Raw genomic sequence first — 16,964 nt, 5'->3', positions numbered from 1 at the left:
AAAGTTCATTTGATCAAGTTCAAAATGACCCGCATGCAGTTTCTCTTTGTGTCTATGCACAAAAGGGCAGAGGTGCCAGAAGGGAGTTTCACTTCCAGCAAGTGTGCCAGCCAAAGCGTATCTTTTTTTTTTTTTCAAGTACTGGGTTTTGAGCCCAGGAGCACTTAACCACTGAGCTACATCCCCAGCCTTTTTTATTTTGAGACAGTCTTGCTAAGTTGCTTAGGGTCTCACTTCGTTGCTAAGACTGGCCTTGAACTTGTGATCCTCCTGCCTCGGCCTCCAGACTTGCCAAGATTACAGGCAGTAGCATCTGAATACCTCAATCACATCTACAAAGACCCTATTTCCAAAAGGCACACCCAAAGCTACCAGGGGTCAGGTCTTGGATGCATACTTTTGAGGGGACATGTTCTTCTGGGGAATACAGCCCCTGTGCTGGGTCCAGCAGCATAGTGGGGAGGAACTCAGCTGCGGCCTCACCCTGAGGCCAGCTCCAGGAGGCGCAGAATGCATCCCTGGCCTTCTGAGGTCACCCTGTCCACCTCTGCTGTCCCCCATGTCACAGGCAGCCGCTAGCTAAGAAACTCAGGTTTCCCAGAGGCCATCTGTGGTCAGACACTGTCTGTTGAACCTGGGACACTGCTCAGCTGGAAGCAGGGACCTGGGGGCAGTCTTGGTAGGTCAGGGTGCCTGGTCCCTCCTGGAGTGGACCCTTGCCCATGGAGTGTCCTGGCCCCAGTGGGGCACCGAGGGATGAGGAGGAGCCTTGTGCTCACAAGACGATGTTTTCGGAAGACGCTGTGCATGGGTGCAGCTCAGCTAAGGCTGATGCTGGTGGATAGGTGACACCAGGCACCTGGTCAGGTGCCTGAGCGTCTTGAGGGACCAGGCTCTAGGTCACATGGACTAGGCCTTTTGGGTCCCTGCTGCGAGGAGTGAGGCTGGGCCTGGCTTTTCCAGGTTGCCTCTGATCCCTGACCCCTGCTCGCTGCTGATATGACCTTTGGAAAGTCCTGTGAACAGGCCGGGTGAGGCTGGCAGCCTCTTCTCCCTGTCCTTGCTGAGACAGGGATGGTGGGAAGAGCCTGGGGGGTCGAGGCACTGCGCCCACCTGGAAGCCCGGGTGAGGCTCTGTGCTCGGGACAGGGAGGGGCGCCCTCCTGCACATGGCTCCCAGGCCCCTGCACTGGGGTGTCCTCACGCCTGCGCTGGGGCTGACAGGTGTGGAATGGGCGGCTAAGTAAGCACTGCCAGTCCTCCGCTAAGTCTCTGTAGGGTTTCCAGGATACCCAGCCAGAGCCTCTGGGGACGGGTAGAGGGGTGTGGCTGAGGACAGGGCCTGGTGGACTGAACCCTGGGCCAGAGTTGGGCAGAGGGCTGGGCACTTCCTCTGGGGGAGCCTGGCGGGCCATGCTGAGGCTGGAGGTCTCGGGCAGGGGCTGGCTGGGGAGAAGGTCACCAGGGCAGATCTCTGCAGACCTGTTGGCTGGAGAGGGTCTTCCCTGGGGAAGGTAGCTGCAGCCCACTGCCATGAGGGAGGCGGGGATTGGGCTCTCCATCTTCAGGGTCCACTGTGTCCCCACAGAGAAGCCACCATGCAGACGGCCCACAGCTTCTGTCCTGGCAGCCCCCCAGATGCAGGAGACGGGCGGGGGCTGGGCCTGTGCCGGGGAGAGGTTGACTTTGGAGGGTCCGGGAAGAAGCGAAGCAAGGTAGGGGTGACCCCACGGCCTCCGCCGCACTCAGAACCCCTGAGCCTGCCTCCTTCACTCCTGAGGCCACGCCCCCAGGGCCAGGGTCAGGCCCCAGGCCAGACAGGCAGATTTTCAGAGCTGGCCGACTCAGTGCCCGTCTCCTCCCGCCAGCAGTAACTGGAACTGCCAAAGATCCACCTGCAGGTGTGGGAGGCGTGGGGGCCAGCATGCCGGGACCCCTCCCCTGCTGGTGCCTCCACTCCCTGAGAAGGAAGCCAGGCCAGCGAGGCTCTGGGTGGCCCCTCCACGTGGAGGCCCAGGCTGGACCGGTCCTGTTGCACCAGGGTCTGAGGGGCCTCTCCCTCGGCACACGTGTGCACAGCCCCATCCCAGTGTCCAGAGGCCCCGCGGGGCCCATGTCCTGTCGGCCCCACTGCGTGCTCGCAGGCCGCTCGCCTGAGCTCCGCAGCGCCCTGCTCCACAGTTTGTGAAGGTGCCCAGCGGTGTGGACCCCTCTGTGCTCTTCGACCTGCTGCTTGCTGAGTGGCACCTGCCAGCCCCCAACCTGGTGGTGTCCCTGGTGGGTGAGGAGCGGCCTTTTGCCATGAAGTCCTGGCTGCGGGACGTCCTGCGAAAGGGGCTGGTGAAGGCGGCTCAAAGCACAGGTGAGGCCAGCCCCTCTGGCAGCGTCCCACCCACCACCTCCAGTCCCGGGCATGGCTGCCATGATCCCCGGGCATGCCTGCCCACGCGCTCCGTGGGTGCAGGGCTGTGGAGGAGGCTGCTGGCGAGGCTACACGGTGAGACTGAAGGCCTTCCCAGCTGGTGCCTGTTCACGCTGGGCTGCCGCCTCCACATGGCTGTCACTCAGCTGTGCCAGGGCACCCAGGTGCCTCCAGGGTGGGGTCCATCACCCCTCGCCTCCCGGGGAGCATCTGGGTGGCCATTTGTGGGATCAGAATCAAGCCTCTGGTTTGACTGAGGCTAGCTTTGCTATCAGACCCTTAGGAGGACTCGAGGTTGCCGCAGAAATGAGCGTAGCAAAGAAAACCAGTCTGCACCCAGCACAGGCTGACGGCTCTGTCCCAGCACAGGCAACGGGGCAGAGCCGCGCCCTGCGTTGTTCAGGAAGAACCAGTGTGTGGGGTGTCCCCGGGAACACCCTGCAGGTCAGAGGGTCCGGGCCGCACGGCTCCGCCAGGCTGGAGAGCTGGGCTCTGGGGCCAGGCACGCGCTGCGGAGCGACTCCGGGCAGCTGCTCTGCGCCCCGGCCTCAGTTTCTCCACTGTTGCCTCAAGGCAGTCCCCAGCAGCCCAACCTCAGCTCCCAGGCCTGAGAACCCGGGGCCCATCTGCTGGACCTGGGCGGGCCAACTGGGGAGGACCTGGACCATACAGCACCGGGAGCCCTCACCTGCCCCGTTCCCGCAGGCGCCTGGATCCTGACCAGCGCCCTTCGCGTCGGCCTGGCCCGGCATGTCGGCCAGGCTGTGCGTGACCACTCCCTGGCCAGCACGTCCACCAAGGTCCGTGTGGTGGCCATCGGCATGGCCTCGCTGGGCCGCGTTCTGCACCATCAGCTGCTAGAGGATGCCCAGGTAATCAGCCGGCTCGTGTTTCCACGGCCGCAGTGTCTCAGCAGGTCTGGGAGGCGGGAAGCCACAGTGAACAGGCCAGCCCTTGCCCACAGAGTAAAGCTCCAGGAGGACTGGACACAGAACTGGGGACCGAGGGAGGGGCGGGGCCAGGGCCGCAGATCCAGCATGTGCCAGCGGGTGGCAGCATCACTCAGCGCACAGACCCTCTGGAGGTGGACCTGGCTCTCAGGGGCACAACCTGGGCACCACCCCAGGGCCCCGAGAAACCCTCAGCGTGTGGTTTTGCTCGCTGGTCCCTGTTCACATCCTTCATGCAGGGGGTCTATGACATGGCCAAGTAGAGGCCCAGGCAGCCCCAGCGAAGTCTGGACTCCAGCCCAGAAGAGTCCAGAAGGAGGAGTTCCGCAGTCCCGGCTGTCTCTGTGATTCTGTCCAGGAGGCCCCGGGCCCAGCAGCTCAGCCTCCTAAGGGTGGGGAAACTAAGGCCCACGCTGAAGCCTTGCCCAGGGCCCCGTGGGCCTGTGCACGGCCCACGCTACCTCCTGAGGGCTCTCCTCTCCACGGCACAGGAGGACAGCCCCATCCACTACCCAGCCGAGGAGGGCGGCAGCCAGGGGCCCCTCTGCGCCCTGGACAGCAATCTCTCCCACTTCATCCTGGTGGAGTCGGACATCCCAGGGAAGGGCGATGGGTTGGCAGAACTGCGGCTGAGGCTGGAGAAGCACATCTCTCAGCAGAGGACCGGCTACGGGGGTAAGGTCTGCTCCAGCCACCTGGCCCCAGGGGACACAGGACCTGGCACGCAGCAGTGGGGTGGGAGAGCCCGGGGAGGGGGAAGAGTCTTCTGGGCAAAAGGCCCCCAGCGTACCTGAGCATTGAGACCTAGGTGACCAGGCCTGGGAGGAGGAGCTGTCGGGGCGGCGGAGGGGCAGAGCAGCCTCAGCTGGGCAGTGACATCCGGTCAGACAGCAGGGCAGTCTGTCTCTGTTTTTGTTGGGGCCGTCCTGGCTGCAGCTCTGGCCATGAGCTTGGACCTTTGAGAAGCAGAGACCTGTAATTTCCTAAGAAGCCCGCCACGGCCATAAGGCACACTGCCACCAGGGGGCAGCGTTGCCTGAAGGAAGGGCACCGCTGTGGTCAGTGGCAGGCTGGAGAGCTGGATTTACTAGCAAAATGCTAGTGTGTAAGCAGCATTTAGAAGCAAAAGATACGACGTGTATGAGTAATGTGAAATATTGATTTTTAAAAATGGAATTTCTGCATGCCGACTGAGCGTGCTCAACCCTGGAAACTAAGTTGCGTCTACACCCACACCAGCTGCCAGCGCCAGCCCTGCCCCCCAGCAGGCTGGCACTCTGTGGCCAGCCCTTGTGGCCAGCCCGTTTACCTGGAAGTTCAGTCAGGAGGCCTTCATAGTTAGAGGGTCCCTGCCGAGCACTGGGCTACCCTGTGGATGATCCAGGGCTTTTCCTGCCGTGTGCAGTGACTCTTGGCCCTGCCAGAAGACCCTGGCAGGTCCTTGCTTCTCTGGGGACTTCATATGTGGAAGTCTCATTTTCAGCTTCTGTTGTGGGGGGCGAAGCCGGGAAAAGGCCCCCGCTCTGCCTCTGTGATTTGCTCAGTGTGCCTCCTGGGGCGCAGAGCAGTCCCACCAGGCATCCTGTGCTGGCAGAGCCATGGGGTGCTTAATTGCCTCTGCCTCACCTTGTTTCTAAATGGCCAGGTGAGGAGGGTACTGGGGAAGGAGATGGGCCCCATCTTGTTATGTGCCTGTGTGGATGTGGTGTGCGTCCCTCTCTGGCGTGCGATCGTTATGCACCAATTAAAAAGAGAAAAGGAGAATCTTAACGTGGCCACACACTGGCTCTAGCCACAGGGGGTCGTCTTGGACAGTGCAGGTGTAGAATTGGTCCCCATGGTCCCCATGGGTTTGACATGTAGCTCGATGCCCACCCTTCGTGAGGAAAAGCCTCTGATCATCATGTGGAGCTCAAGAGTCTGAGGTCTGAGTGGTCACCCACCTCATGAGGAGGGTCCCCAGGCCCTCCTCACCTCCCTAGCCGGGTCTGCCCGGGCACTGGAGGGACCTCATGGCTGCTCATCTGCAGGCACTGGCAGCATTGAGATCCCTGTCCTTTGCCTGCTGGTCAACGGTGACCCCAGCACCCTGGAGGTAGGTGCTGGGGAGGGGGTGTGGGCCTGGCTGACGGCCCCTGGCTGTCCAGAGCGTCCTGCAGCGAGTGGCGGCTCTCAGGGAGCCCACGGCGTGGCGCGGGGAGGGCTGAGGGTGCTCCTGGTGGGCACGCAGACGCCACTCGGGGCGACTCAGGGTCTGCCTGCCCGCCCCCAGAGGATTTCCAGGGCCGTGGAGCAAGCTGCCCCGTGGCTGATCCTGGCGGGCTCAGGGGGCATCGCTGACGTGCTCGCTGCCCTGGTGAGCCAGCCCCACCTCCTGGTGCCCCAGATGGCTGAGAAGCAGTTTAGAGAGAAGTTCCCCAGTGAGCACTTCTCCTGGGAGGACGTCGTGCACTGGACCAAGCTGGTACGTGCTGCCTAGGGCTCAGGAGGGCGATTTCCTCCTCCGTCCCTCCAACTCCTCCACCTGGGCTGGGCTGGTTCTTGGGAACTTCTGCCAGCGCAGCCTCTGTGCCCGTGCCGTCGCTGCCAGGACCCCCAGGGTTCCTGCTTCAGGCCCTGGTCGGGTTTGGGGACTTGGCAACCAGCTCCTGGGTCTGTGGGGTGATCCTGAGCCAGGCCCAGCGGGTGGCGGGCACACATGCTGGGTCCCAGGCTGGCCCACTGCCACCAGTGCTGCCATGGTCACCCCGTGGCCTCTCCTGTTGTCCACAGCTACAGAACATCACTTCCCACCCACACCTGCTCACTGTGTACGACTTCGAGCAGGAAGGCTCCGAGGACCTGGACACTGTCATCCTCAAGGCGCTGGTGAAAGGTGGGCGGGCTCCCTGCTGCACTTGGGCCACTTAGGGCCAGGTGGCCCGCCAGCATCCCTGATGGACGCCTGCCTGCCCTCCCCAGTGGGGAAGTGATGCGCACACCCACGAGGTGCTGTGTTGGGGAACTTGGTCACACACACACACAGTGCATTACCACAACTTTAAAAGATTCAAGTGTTCAGTCCAGTGGTTTCTGACCTATTCACACGCTGTGCAGCCAACACCAATTCCAGAACGTCTCTGTTGCCCTAAAAAGCAGTCCTGCCCCCAGCAGGCACCCCACCGCCCCATGCCCAGCCACCACCCGCCTGCCTTCTGCCCCTGTGGACCCGACCCCTGGGCGCATTGCACAGAAACAGAGTACGGCGTGGCCTCTGTGTCCAACTTCCTCGCTGTCTTCAGGGCTGGCCGTGTGGCACCTCCCCACGGGAGGGCCAGCATCCTCTGGCTTCCCACCAGGCAGCTGGGTCTCAGCAGCCTGAGAACCCAAGGCCTGGTGCCCGGACTCTCGGGAGGAGGCAGAATCCTGCCAGGCGCTGTGGACCTCGCACCAGCGGCTCCGCAGGGCCAAGTCATGGCAAAAGCCCTTCCCCGTGGAGGAAATGTGGGAGGTGGGCATGTGCTGGCCATGCTGTCCCAGGGAAGGAGACTTGGGCCAGCAGTGCTGGGGAGGGCCTGCGAGGTCTGCAGGTCATCTGAGGCCCTGTTACTGTGAGAATCCCTTCTGCTCCACTGGACCTGGTCCCAAGGGGACAGGGTGCCCCTGGGCTCCTGGCTTCTCACCGTCTCAGGCTCTTCCCTTCAAGTCTCCTCAAGTCCTAGCACAGAGCTCCAGCTTCTGCATCCTGGCTCCGGGGCCTCAACCCCCACCCTCCCCACAGCCTGCAAGAGCCACAGCCAAGAGGCTCAGGATTACCTGGACGAGCTCAAGCTGGCCGTGGCCTGGGACCGTGTGGACATCGCCAAGAGCGAGATCTTCAGTGGGGACGTGGAGTGGAAGGTGCCTCCCTGGCCCCATCTGTGGTGCATCCTGGGCCCCAGTTCCAGCTAAACAGGGCAGGGCCTGTGCTGGAGGCAGGAGCAGCCAGGGTCCGGGGCTGCTGACTGGGCCCATCTGACCCAGCTGTCGCCCAGGCTGAGGGTCCAGACAAGGCCAGGGCACCTGCACTGCGCAGGTGGGATTGCCCTTAGTGTGGGCCAGCCCGAGTCCAGGCTCCGGACGCCCGATCTCACCTGCACATCTGGGCCCTTCCTGCCCTGGAGCAAGCTCTCCTGCCTCATGGCAGCCCCAGCGTGGGGACCGTGGGGACCGGGGCTCCGTGCTGGTCCAGCCCTGGGTGGGGCTCCCAGCGGCAGCCTCCCTGACCTCACACTCACTGTCCCGTCCCTCCCTTGGGCGGGTCCAGTCCTGTGACCTGGAGGAGGTGATGATGGACGCCCTGGTGAGCAACAAGCCCGAGTTCGTGCGCCTCTTTGTGGACAGCGGTGCGGACGTGGCCGACTTCCTGACCTACGGGCGGCTGCAGCAGCTCTACCGCTCCGTGTCCCCCAAGAGCCTGCTCTTCGACCTGCTGCAGCGCAAGCACGAGGAGGGCCGGCTGACGCTGGCCGGCCTGGGCGCCCAGCAGGCGCGGGACCTGCCCGCGGGGCCTCCGGCCTTCTCCCTGCACGAGGTCTCCCGCGTGCTCAAGGACTTCCTGCAGGACGCCTGCCGGGGCTTCTACCAGGACAGCCGGGCCACCGGCCGGAGGAGGGTGGTGAGCAGGGGCCAGGCGGGGCGCGGGCCTGGGCCGCAACTGGAGCCCAACGTCTGCATGTCCTCCAGGAGAGGGGGCCGGCCAAGAGGCCCACCGGCCAGAAGTGGCTGCTGGACCTCAGCCAGAAGAGCGAGGATCCCTGGAGGGACCTGTTCCTGTGGGCGGTGCTGCAGAACCACCACGAGATGGCCAACTACTTCTGGGCCATGGTGAGCAGTGGCCACAGGGCCCTGGGTTGAGCCTGGGCTTCCTCGGGGTTCCTGGGAAGAGGGGACTGGGTGGGCTGGCCTCCTGAGACCCCCTTTCCTAGGGCCAGGAGGGTGTGGCAGCAGCTCTGGCGGCCTGTAAGATCCTCAAGGAAATGTCCCACCTGGAGACCGAGGCTGGGGTGGCCCGCACCATGCGAGAGGCCAAGTACGAGCAGCTGGCCCTGGGTGAGTGACAGCAGGCCGACCGACTGCAGGACAGGCTGAGGGACAGGCACGTGAGGGTCAGATGGGGCCTGGGCTCCCCTCAGGCCACCTTCCACGGCTGTGTGCCCCGGACACCTCGTGGCCTCGCTTTAGAACGGGACCGAGGCACGGCCCCTCCTTAGGTCCACTTAGGCCCTGAAGTACTAAGTGAGAACACGTGGCTGGGACTGCCCAGCCCGGTGGCCCTAGACCCTTGGGTCCTGCCACAGGGTGGAGGACCTTCCAGGGGACAGAGACCCCTGCAGTCTTGACAGGGGAGGAGAGGGGCTGGAGAAGGACAAAGGTTAGGCAGGACACCCGGCAGCCAGGCAGGGATGGTCAGCGGCCCCCAGGAGGCCTGGCGGGGGTGGAAGATGGGGTGGGCGTCGGCACCGTCGCAGCGGCCAGGCCCTGCGGGCAGACCTGTTCTCTGAGTGCTATAGCAACAGCGAGGACCGGGCCTTCGCCCTGCTGGTGCGCCGCAACCGCAGCTGGAGCAGGACCACCTGCCTGCACCTGGCCACTGAGGCGGACGCCAAGGCCTTCTTCGCCCACGACGGTGTGCAGGTGCGGGGCAGTTGGGGGCGGGGCCCCTCCCCACCTCCCAGCCAGCAGGGCGGTGGCCGCTGTGCCCTTCCCGCCTGGGCTCAGGGAGACCCCCACTGGCTTCCTCAGTACAGCCTTCCAGCCCGAACCCCCCTCCCCTTACTGAACCTTATCTGGCCTCTAGGGGGACCCACCCCCCTTCCCACCAGGATGGGGCAGAGGAAGAGCAGTGGCCATGGTCAGGCGCCTGAGGGAAGGACATTCCCGGCAGGGGGCACGGCAGGGGCCAGGGGTGGGGCAGCCACGTGCATCTCCATTTCAGGCCTTCCTGACCAAGATCTGGTGGGGGGACATGGCTGCGGGCACACCCGTCCTGAAGCTGCTGGGCGCCTTCGCCTGCCCGCCTCTCATTTACACCAACCTCATCACATTCAGGTGGGTCATGCTGGCCCCAGACACTGGCCAGAGCCTCTCTGTCCCCGCCCACAGCCCCGTGTTCAGCTGGGCGCGTGGGCCTCATGCTTCTCAGCAGACCGCGGCTCTGCTGGCTAGACGCTCATGGCTGCGCAGGTGCCTCTCCCGAGGGCCCTGAGTGTCCCTCTGTACCACAGTAAGGAAACCCCTCTGAGGACGGGCCTGGAGGACCTGCAGGACGTGGACAGCCTGGACACGGAGAAGAGCCTGCTGTGCGGCTCGGGCAGCCGGTCAGGGGCTGGTGGGGGTGGCAGGAAGCAGGACCCTGCTGGGCAGAGGTGGGTTCTGGGGGCACAGTGACCAGGGCCAGCCTCACCACGGCAACCTTCTTTGCACTGGTTCAGGGTGGAGGAGCCAGTGGAGGCACCGAGAGGTGGAGGTGACCGAGGCCCGCAGGTCGCCTTCCTGCTCACACGCTGGCGGAAGTTCTGGGGGGCGCCCGTGACGGTGTTCCTGGGGAATGTGGTCATGTACTTCGCCTTCCTCTTCCTCTTCACCTACGTGCTGCTGGTGGACTTCAGGCCGCCTCCCCAGGGGCCGTCTGGGCCTGAGGTCACCCTGTATTTCTGGGTCTTCACACTGGTGCTAGAGGAGATCCGGCAGGTCAGTGGCCGGCCCAGCCCTGGGCTCTTGGCTCTTCAGCTTCAGGCCGTGTGGCCATGGGGGGCACAGCCTGCCTAGGGGCTGGACTCCTGCCTGCAGAACAGGAGCAGCACAGGGCCTCCTGTCTTCCCAGTGTCCCCAGCCTTGATCCCTGTCACGCACTGAGCCCAGGTCCAGACTGAGCATGACCATGGTCTCCCCAGATCCTGGCCTGAATCACTGGCTGGCCCTGGACTCCAAGTCTGTCTCTGGACTTAGCCCTGGACATGGTCAATCCTAGCCACAAAAGGAGCCCTGATCCTGCAGACCCCATCCTGGCCCCGCCTGGGCAGCAGCCCTCAGCCTGTCCCTTCTCCCAGGGCTTCTTCACGGATGAGGACACACACCTGGTGAAGAAGCTCACTCTGTACGTGGAGGATAACTGGAACAAGTGTGACATGGTAGCCATCTTCCTGTTCACCGTCGGCGTCACCTGCAGGTCTGTGGCGGGGCTGGCGGTGGGCTTCCTGTGAAGCCGCTCAGGCCTCTGGAAGCCTGGCCCCTGCCTTCCGGTCAAGCTGTGTCCTTGGGGAATGTCTTCCCCTCTCCGAGGACCAGCGGCCCGTGTCCTCTGCAGGGTGCTGCCCTCCTTGTTTGAGGCTGGCCGGACCATCCTTGCCATTGACTTCATGGTCTTCACACTCCGGCTCATCCACATCTTTGCCATCCACAAGCAGCTGGGCCCCAAGATCATCATTGTGGAGCGGATGGTGAGCGCTCCCCTGGCCCTGACCCTGGTGGACAGCGAGCCCCAGCTCCCCGACCCGGGGCTCTGACCCTGGTGGATGGTGAATCCCTCCAACCTGGGGTCCCCAGCTAGGAGGTGGTGAGCCCCATGAGGCCCACTCAGGTGGCCACTGACCCCCTCCCCGCCCCCCGAAGATGAAGGACGTCTTCTTCTTCCTCTTCTTCCTGAGTGTGTGGCTCGTGGCCTACGGCGTGACCACCCAGGCTCTGCTGCACCCGCATGACGGCCGTCTGGAGTGGATCTTCCGCCGCGTGCTCTACCGGCCCTACCTGCAGATTTTTGGGCAGATCCCTCTGGACGAGATAGACGGTGCGCCCGCAGCCGGGCGGGAGGGGGCTGGTGGGGCCCCTGCCAGTGGACAGGCCCTGCTGCCCAGAGGGGTCTGCTGAAGTCATGGGCCTGGCCTGGAGCCCGCTGAGATGGAGAAGGCCATCTCAGATGGAGAAGGCCTGCTGAGGTCATGGGCCAGGCCTGGAACTGCAGTAGGGCAGGGTCAGGCCGGGAGGAACCCCAGCCTCACTCTCAGGCCAGGAACTGAGGCCTGGGGACGATGGGACTCACTTCCTGCCTGGCAGCCTCGGGCCTGGCCTGGGGGTTAGCGAGGGGTGGGGGGTAGGAGGCACAGAAAGGCAGTCCAGGGCACTCTGACCATCCCGGGGCCTCAGTGGAAGGTCTCCCTGTCACCCTCCAGGGGACCAGGGTGGAGGCCCTTCCTGACAGCCTCTGCTGGGGACCCACCCATGTGTGTGCCTCCTATTGTCACCAGGGGCAGTGGCCGTTCTGTGGTGTGGGTGTCCCCAAGCCAGACCCTGTACCTGAATGGAGCTGGTGGGGTTCTGGGCACGTTCCCAAGATGAGTGGGTGCAGTGTGCTGTGGAGGGGCAGCTGCGTGGTGGGGTCTTGGGGTGATGGATGGAGGGGGACTGTGCAGGCCCTAGGGTGCCAAGGCTTGGAGACAGGGCCTGGGGGGCCTGGTGTCAGGGGGTGGGGCCACCATGGCAGGATGGGGTGGAGGCGACCAGGCCAGCAGTCGCGGCATGCAACACACACTTGTCAATGGATGACGGGAGATGGAGCAACACAGGCCTTGGGGATGGGGACGGCCGGGGCTGGAAACCCTCTCCTACGGGGGTGCTTCTTGGGCCCGTTTCCTGGGGCTGCTTCCTCAGCGCCCTCAGGGATCACTTTGACCAGGCCCTGCCTACTCTCGCCTGCTCTGCCCTCACCGGGCAGTCCCCACAGCCCCAGCCCCTCAGGGCCCTTGAGGCAGGAGTGGACACCTCAGGTCCTCCTTCCTCAGGGGCTGGTGTCCAGCCCAGTCAGTCTCAGCCGCATGCCCTCCATGGTGGTTAAGGGACAGGCCTGGTCTGGCGCCTTTCTCACTGGGCAGTGGCAGCTGGGAAGGCGCAGGGGCTGCAGCCAGGCCCAGAAGATCTGCACGTATGGCCGGCAGGGTCAGGCCTTGCTGCGCCCTTGCCCACGTCCTCTCCTCTCTCTGGGCCCTCAGGCACCAACCTTAGCCATTCACTGAGACCACTCTGCTGCCTGATAGACGGCCAGTCTACCACCCTGGACCAGGAGGAAAAGCCTGGGGCCAGGGTGCTCGGTCTCTCCCCTGGGCTCCCGGGCCAGGGGCCATGTAGCTTCCAGCCAGCCTGCTGGTAACCTGGGGGGCAGTCTCCGTACCTCCCAGCTGCTTCTGTCAGACAGACTTACAGCTTGGCTCCTTTAGGGCACCGGAGGAGGCTGGCGAATCAGTCCCGGAGCAGATTCACGGGTTGAGGGCTGCCAGGGTGCCTGGGAAGGGCGGGGCTGCTCTCTGGCTGCAGCATGAACCCCCCACCCAGCACCCTAACTCACTCTGAGGACGAGGCAGGAATTCGCCCCAGTGAGGGAACCACAGGGACATTGGGACACGGCTGCCTTGGAGAGATGGGGACCCAGAGGCCCGCCCCGGGCAGCCTGGAGTCAGTTGGCCCAGAGACCGAGGGGCAGGCACCAGAACACCCTGGAGTGTACAGAAGAGAGCAGACACATGCATCCACACATGTGCACAGAGACAGACACGCAGGTGCACACTGGCACACAGCCTGGAGACGGTGGGGAGGCTGAGGGGTGCGCAGTGATCCTGAAAGTCCACAGACTCTCGGGAGCTTGGGGCCAGTGATGGGCTTCCCATGGCCGGCATGGGAGCCAGTTCGTACGGGAGCCAGAAGTCGGTCCCTGATGTTTCCGTTTCCAGCTCCCATGGTCTTGGGTCCGTGGCTCCTGGTGGAAGCCCAGCAGAGGTGGGAGATGGGCTGGGCAGCCCCTGTCTGGTTGCCGGGCTGGGGCTTCCATGGTGGGCTTTTAGTGCCCGATGATGCTGTATGAACCAGGGCAGTGGGTCACCTCGCCAGCACCCTGTGCCCTAGTGGCCTCAGCCCCAGGACAGAGCCCCCAAGTCTGAGAGTGCCCACTGGTCTTCCAGAAGCCCGTGTGAACTGCTCTGTCCACCCGCTGCTGCTGGAGGACTCGGCCTCCTGCCCCAACCTCTATGCCAACTGGCTGGTCATTCTCCTGCTGGTCACCTTCCTGTTGGTCACCAACGTGCTGCTCATGAACCTGCTCATCGCCATGTTCAGGTGCCCGTGCCCTGCCCCTCCCGGGCCACCCTGCCCTCGCTGCACCAGCCCTGCCCTGCTCCTGTGGAGTGAGCAGATGGAGGGTGGTCCTTGGTATCTCACTGCGGGGTGAGACCAGGGTGTAGCCTGCACGGCAAGTCCTCCACCGCCCCAGCGCTCCCCAGTCACTCCCTCATCCTGGGAAGCAGGGCCTGGGGGCTCAGTGGTGTGTGGAGTGGCCCAAGCTTACCGGGAGGGCAGAAGAGCTGCGGAAGAGCCAGTGGGTGGACCCTCCCTGCAGCACCCAGGGTGCAGGGCCCCGTGGCTCCAGGGAGGGCCCAGACTGCCCCCAGCTGAGGTGGCGGAGGCTGACAGCGTGGGTGTGCTGTCCCGCAGCTACACCTTCCAGGTGGTGCAGGGGAACGCCGACATGTTCTGGAAGTTCCAGCGCTACCACCTCATTGTGGAGTACCACGGGCGCCCGGCGCTGGCCCCGCCCCTCATCCTCCTCAGCCACCTGAGCCTGGCGCTCAAGCGGGTCCTCAGGAAGGCAGCCCAGCAGAAGCGGGAGCATCTGGGTGAGGCGCTTGTCAGACCCTGCCTGAGGGGCCTTGCTGCCGGGCAAGATGCACATGGGGCGCGGGGTCCTAGATCCCCCCAGCCTGGCCCTCTAGGCTGACCAAAGCCCCAGGTCCAGAGGAGATGGACATAGGCCCAGCCTGTCTTGCAGCAGCTGGGGGTCTCCACATGGGGCCTAAGTCCTCCTGCCTCATCCCCTGCCCGGCGCCCCTGGGTCTGCCCTGCGGCTCCAGCATGGCTCCTGCTGACCCACCTCCCCAGAGAGAGACCTGCCGGACCCCCTGGACCAGAAGATCGTCACCTGGGAGACTGTTCAGAAGGAGAACTTCCTGAGCAACATGGAGAAGAGAAGGAGGGACAGCGAGGGGGAGGTGCTGCGGAAAACCGCCCACAGGTGCACACCTGGGCTGTCCAAAGGGAAGGGCTTGCCTTGGAGGCAGGTGGGCTGTGTGAGGGGAGCAGGTCTGGGCAGCGACTGCCCAGCCTGGCATCTGGAAGACCACTGTTGTTCTCACTGGTCACAGTTGAGCTGTTGAAAGCTGGGCGAGGACCTCCAGTGTCAGTGCCAGGATCTGAGCTGAGGAAACGGAGGCTCAGAGTGGCAGGGACGCAGCTGGGTCCCTGGATCCAGCAGCCCAGCCTCTTGCCCCCTGGAGGGGCTCTGCCAGGGACTTGCCTGCTCTGCAGCTGGCAGACACGGGCCAGAAGAGCAGGGCCTCTTCCTCCCGGGGAATCCTTCCTTCTTTCAGGTCCCTGAATGGTCTGACCCCAGCCCTGGCTCCAGAGGACCTTGTCCTGATGCCTGGGGGGCAGAGAGGGACATCCTCCTCTTGCTGAATGATGTGGCCCAGGCGGGGCAGGGCCCAGGCCCTAGGAGGGCAGGAGGTGCTCTGCGAGCAGACTGGCCTCATCCAGAGCAGTTGGGCATGCAACCAGCCCCGAGCCGCGGGTCCCACTGGGGAGAGCAGGACAGGAAGGGGCCAACACATCAGACTCAGTACCCAGAGGCCTGGGGGTGGGCGAGGGAGTACCCGGCTGTCATGGCCCACGGCTGCCCTTGCTTCTCCAGAGTGGATTCTGTTGCCAAGTACCTCGGGGGGCTGAGAGAGCAAGAAAAGCGGATCCGGTGTCTGGAGTCACAGGCAAGCAGCGATCCCAGGCCCCGTTCCTTCCTGGGGTTAGGCCATCCACCTGTGCTGTGAGCACATCCAAACTGATGGGCTGGGCTGGGGCCTGGACAGAGTGGTGGGCTCCCGTGGAAGCGGCAGGCGAGTCCCAGGACAGAGGTGCACGCAGCCTGTACCTGCCCTGCCACCACCTGAGAGTGGAAGTGCCCTCCGAGCTGATCCTGCAGCTGCCCGTCGTGCGTGGAGTCCTCACTGAGGAGGGGTCCTTAGGCAGGGGGCCCTGAAGGAGAGTGGGGTAGACGGGTGGGCCCTGTCACCATACACTGGTGTCTCCCGGCCCACCCACTTCCAGGTCAACTACTGCACACTTCTCCTGTCCTCCATAGCTGACGTGCTAGTCCCGGGCAGCACCTACTGGCGTAAGTGCACAGCTGGGGCATGGAGGGGGGTGGGCATGGGCTCCCTCCACAACCAGGAGGGGCAGGTTGCGCTCTGCCATCCCACTCTGGAGTCTCCGCCCCCTTGGCTGGCTACCGCTTCTGGGATGCTGTGCATGCCCAGCCAGGATACAAGGCCTGGCACCCTCAGATCCTGAGGCTCTGCCGGCCACTGTCCTACTCTGGACCCTACGAAGTCCAGAGCCCTGAGGACACCAGGCTTGCTCTGGGCTCCCAGCCTTCCCCACGGGTCTGAGGGCCACCACAGCTGCCCTTGCCTCCTGGCTCTCAACAGCTGAGCTGGGTTCTTCCTCCCGCCAGGCTCTCGGGGCTGTGGTAATGGGAGCCAGCAGGACGCTGCTGGCCACGGAGCGGGTCCTGGTGGCAAAGAATACCCGGAGGCTGGCCAGCCACCCTCAAACACATGAGCTGCTTGGCCTGCCATGCCGCAGGCCCACCTGTCTGAGGCCAGGCCTGGCCCCTCACTGGTCATCCTGGGCTTGGAAACACACCGACCTTCCTCCAGCTCCATGGAGCTCCCAGAGCAATGGCCCTCCTGGATATGTCCCTGTGCAAATGGACCTTCCCAGGACCCCAGCAGCACTGGCAGCAGTGTCCCTCACAGGGTGAGCTCCTCCACGTCCCCACCCAGAACCTGGCTGACCTGGACTGGACAGCAAGCTTTGGCCAAACCCCAGGAAAGGGTTTGCCCCAACCCGTATCATCTGACAAGAAACTCATCTTCCTTGAAATGCATGTGATCGATATCTCTACCCCTGAAGACCCAAGCGCCCTTTGGGAGTCAGGTGACCACCTTCTGGTGGGAAGGGCCAGATGGCAATAGTGACCATCTGCCCCTGTGGCCAGTACGGGGAGTGCTGTGCATCTATAGCAGTGGTCCCAGGACACAGCCCAGCCAGGTGCCCCAGATTTACTTACAAAGGATCCTGGAAACCACACCCCATCTGCCCAGACCAAACAGGCCCCAGGATGCTGTCAGTACGTCTGAGGGCAGGGAGGTCTACTGCCCCATGTGGGTGGAGTCTGACCTCCTGAGCTCCCCAACCCTACGTGAAATGACCAGCTGGGTTGGTCTCTCCTTTCCCCAGAGATGAGTCTAGGAATGGGGGCTGCCAGGGCAGGGCACAGTAGGCTACCCTGACCCCGAGACCCTCTGGGTCACAGGGGAGATGTGGCCCCTCCTTTGTCTTGCCCACTGTCCTGTAGAGCCAACCTTGTCCCTCCACTGCCCAGTCAGGAATAGCCTCGAGTGCTGACTCGAGGCACCTGTATGCCCCACATACAGGTCGGGTGTCCTGGTGGTGCACTCTTGGACATCCGTCATGTG

General features: G+C 64.0%; 1 protein-coding gene across 1 annotated transcript; it reads left to right on the top strand.

Annotated features, from left to right (window-relative positions):
* Positions 1 to 1,473: 1,473 nt before the first annotated feature.
* On the top strand, positions 1,474 to 16,117 carry TRPM5 (transient receptor potential cation channel subfamily M member 5). The gene is made up of 24 exons (XM_079104922.1): positions 1,474 to 1,715; positions 2,182 to 2,362; positions 3,128 to 3,294; positions 3,864 to 4,047; positions 5,403 to 5,467; positions 5,645 to 5,836; positions 6,145 to 6,247; positions 7,133 to 7,251; positions 7,658 to 8,008; positions 8,077 to 8,217; positions 8,319 to 8,442; positions 8,882 to 9,027; positions 9,329 to 9,441; positions 9,618 to 9,710; positions 9,825 to 10,083; positions 10,443 to 10,561; positions 10,700 to 10,832; positions 11,005 to 11,179; positions 13,341 to 13,494; positions 13,870 to 14,051; positions 14,314 to 14,446; positions 15,122 to 15,194; positions 15,532 to 15,598; positions 15,938 to 16,117. Exons 1-24 carry the CDS (start codon positions 1,599 to 1,601, stop codon positions 16,042 to 16,044), a joined length of 3,498 nt encoding a protein of 1,165 aa, XP_078961048.1. The 5' UTR covers positions 1,474 to 1,598; the 3' UTR covers positions 16,045 to 16,117.
* The last annotated feature ends 847 nt before the right edge of the window (positions 16,118 to 16,964 follow it).

Source organism: Sciurus vulgaris (assembly GCF_902686455.1).
Source record: "Sciurus vulgaris genome assembly, chromosome: 11".
NCBI lineage: Eukaryota > Metazoa > Chordata > Mammalia > Rodentia > Sciuridae > Sciurus > Sciurus vulgaris.
Note: the sequence above shows the minus strand (reverse complement) of the source record. Positions and strands in the feature narration are given on the sequence as shown.